This window comes from Loa loa (assembly GCF_000183805.2).
Source record: "Loa loa unplaced genomic scaffold supercont3.1354, whole genome shotgun sequence".
Classification (NCBI taxonomy): Eukaryota; Metazoa; Nematoda; class Chromadorea; order Rhabditida; family Onchocercidae; genus Loa; species Loa loa.
The window spans coordinates 1-2,166 of NW_018109534.1; the positions used below are offsets into that span (position 1 = coordinate 1).

A 2,166-nucleotide genomic window follows, 5' to 3' on the forward strand; every position below is an offset into this window, starting at 1 on the left:
TAATATCTGAGTGTAATATCGTGGACTTTTGCATGGAAAACCTTCTTAACTAGGGTCAATAGATTGTTCGGTCGTTGAGTGTGATATTCCTTTCTTTGGCAGTTTGTCAAACGTCATACGTTTGGCAATGACACATCAGAAACGGTTTTAAAAGAATCATTTCGTTTGCTGTAGCGGGTAATCTGTTGGGGTGGCTTAGTCATGATGATCGTTCGTTACGAAGGTATGTAGAAAATGACTTGTGTATCGTATTGCGTATAAAGTAATTTACTTATTTATTTATTTTTTTTTAAAGGAATAATTTCCAAGCGAGTGCATGGGACACACGAGAGGCAGCAGTTGAGGCGTTCCGAGCTATTCTTAAAGCTATGCCCTCCAAAAGTCAGGTTGTTTTACCACGAATCGACAATGTTTCTCGACTGAATCTGAGGGATGCTGTACGCACTTATCATCCGTTACTCAGGTAAATTAATGGTTGTAATCTAAAGTTGTTTTGATGATGGAAAATTGACGATGTGAAAAATGAAATACTTTGATTTGTGAATTACCAAGTTTTAGCTGCGAAGCGGAATTGGTGACACGAATGGGTGTCTGTAGTTTTGGTGAACAACGGAAATTGGTTGATGAACAGCTTGATTTCCAATCTGTCGTTGGTATCTCATCTGGAACATTCCTTTCGGAGGATGATTTCAGTTCGTCTGGAAATATCAAAGAGACTATTCCGGAGAAAAAGGTTTGTTGGTTTTTCTTAAATCAATAAAATAATATCACAGTAGAAAAATTTGAAATATCGTTGAGATCTTTGATTTGTTGGCATAAATTTAGTTTTAATAGACTGGTTTTGATTACAGTGAATGCATTTTGCTGGCGTTATTTATTTTCTAGAACTCTGGTTCCTTATATTTGCATTTAATTTGCAGTATACCTTCCTTTTTACTGATTTACCTTTTCTTGCATGCACCAAGTTTGATTGCAAATACAAAGTCGTTCTAGTCCGTGTTTACATTTCGTGAGATGAATTTAAACACCTCATGCTGTAAAAACGAAAATTCTCCATCATTCTTCAAATGCTGGGCGGCATCGCACATAGTCCTTGCTAATGTCGATATTTATGGTACTGTTTCTGTAGAATTCCAATGAGCCATTCTTTCATAGATGTTAAATTTTCAGTTAGATCTTGTAACTGCCGATACCATTAGCTGTGATGACAGCTTAGAAGAGCTAGATGCGGCAGTATATTCAGTCTGTATCCAGTTGATGCGTGATGTAGTTGATGTGAAATGGGAAATTCGACATGGAGCTGCTTTGGCAATCGCTTGTATCTTAACAGTTGCCCCATCACGGTGTGTTGGAGTATTTAGATAGTGATTTCGAGTCGTAAAAAAATTTCATTTAATGAAATCATGTAAGGATTTAATTGGGAATCTCTTTTTCGGAAAATTTCAATTGATTACTCTAATCTAAGCAGGATTGGATTTTAAGGCTTTCTCCGTCATTGGTGGACGTTCTAGCAACTAGGCTTCTCCAGGCTATTGCGCTCGACAAATTCATTGATTTTTCTTCCGGAAGGTCGGTAGTTTGCTCACTTTTGGCTAAATTTTCTCGAATCACAGGCAGTTGAAATCTGACACTAAATCTTTTTTTAAACTCTGTAGTCGTCCTTCATTTACCATGTCCAAGTTCATTTCTTTATCTGAATTTCCGAAAATTCTAAATTCCATATTTTTCCCGTACGTATGCTTACTTTAGGACAGCAGTAGGTCCGGTTCGAGAAGCAGTTGCAGAATGTATTGCACGTCTGACAATGGTTTTTCCATCTCCAGAATTTGTAGATATCATTTTTGATCATATATATACGTTACATAAAATGGCCGATGGTATTCAAGCTGATTGTCACAGCGCTAATGATTTGGAATCTTATAAACGCGTAAATTTTGCATATAATGTGATTAGGAAAATTCTATAAATATATATATATATATATATATATATATATATATATATATATATATATATATATATATATATATATATATATATATATATATATATATATATATATATATATATATATATATATATATATATATATATATATATATATATATATATATATATATATATATATATAGTAGTAGTTAGTTAGTTAGTTAGTTAGTTACGTTA

General features: G+C 33.7%; 1 protein-coding gene across 1 annotated transcript; it reads left to right on the forward strand.

Annotated features, from left to right (window-relative positions):
• Nucleotides 1-368: 368 nt before the first annotated feature.
• LOAG_14893 (hypothetical protein) lies at nucleotides 369-1,966 on the forward strand (the record flags this gene model as incomplete). The annotated part of the gene is made up of 5 exons (XM_003150386.1): nucleotides 369-463; nucleotides 559-733; nucleotides 1,171-1,343; nucleotides 1,483-1,569; nucleotides 1,750-1,966. The coding sequence occupies 5 exons, from the start codon at nucleotides 369-371 to the stop codon at nucleotides 1,964-1,966; spliced, it is 747 nt and encodes a 248-aa protein (XP_003150434.1).
• Nucleotides 1,967-2,166: the final 200 nt, after the last annotated feature.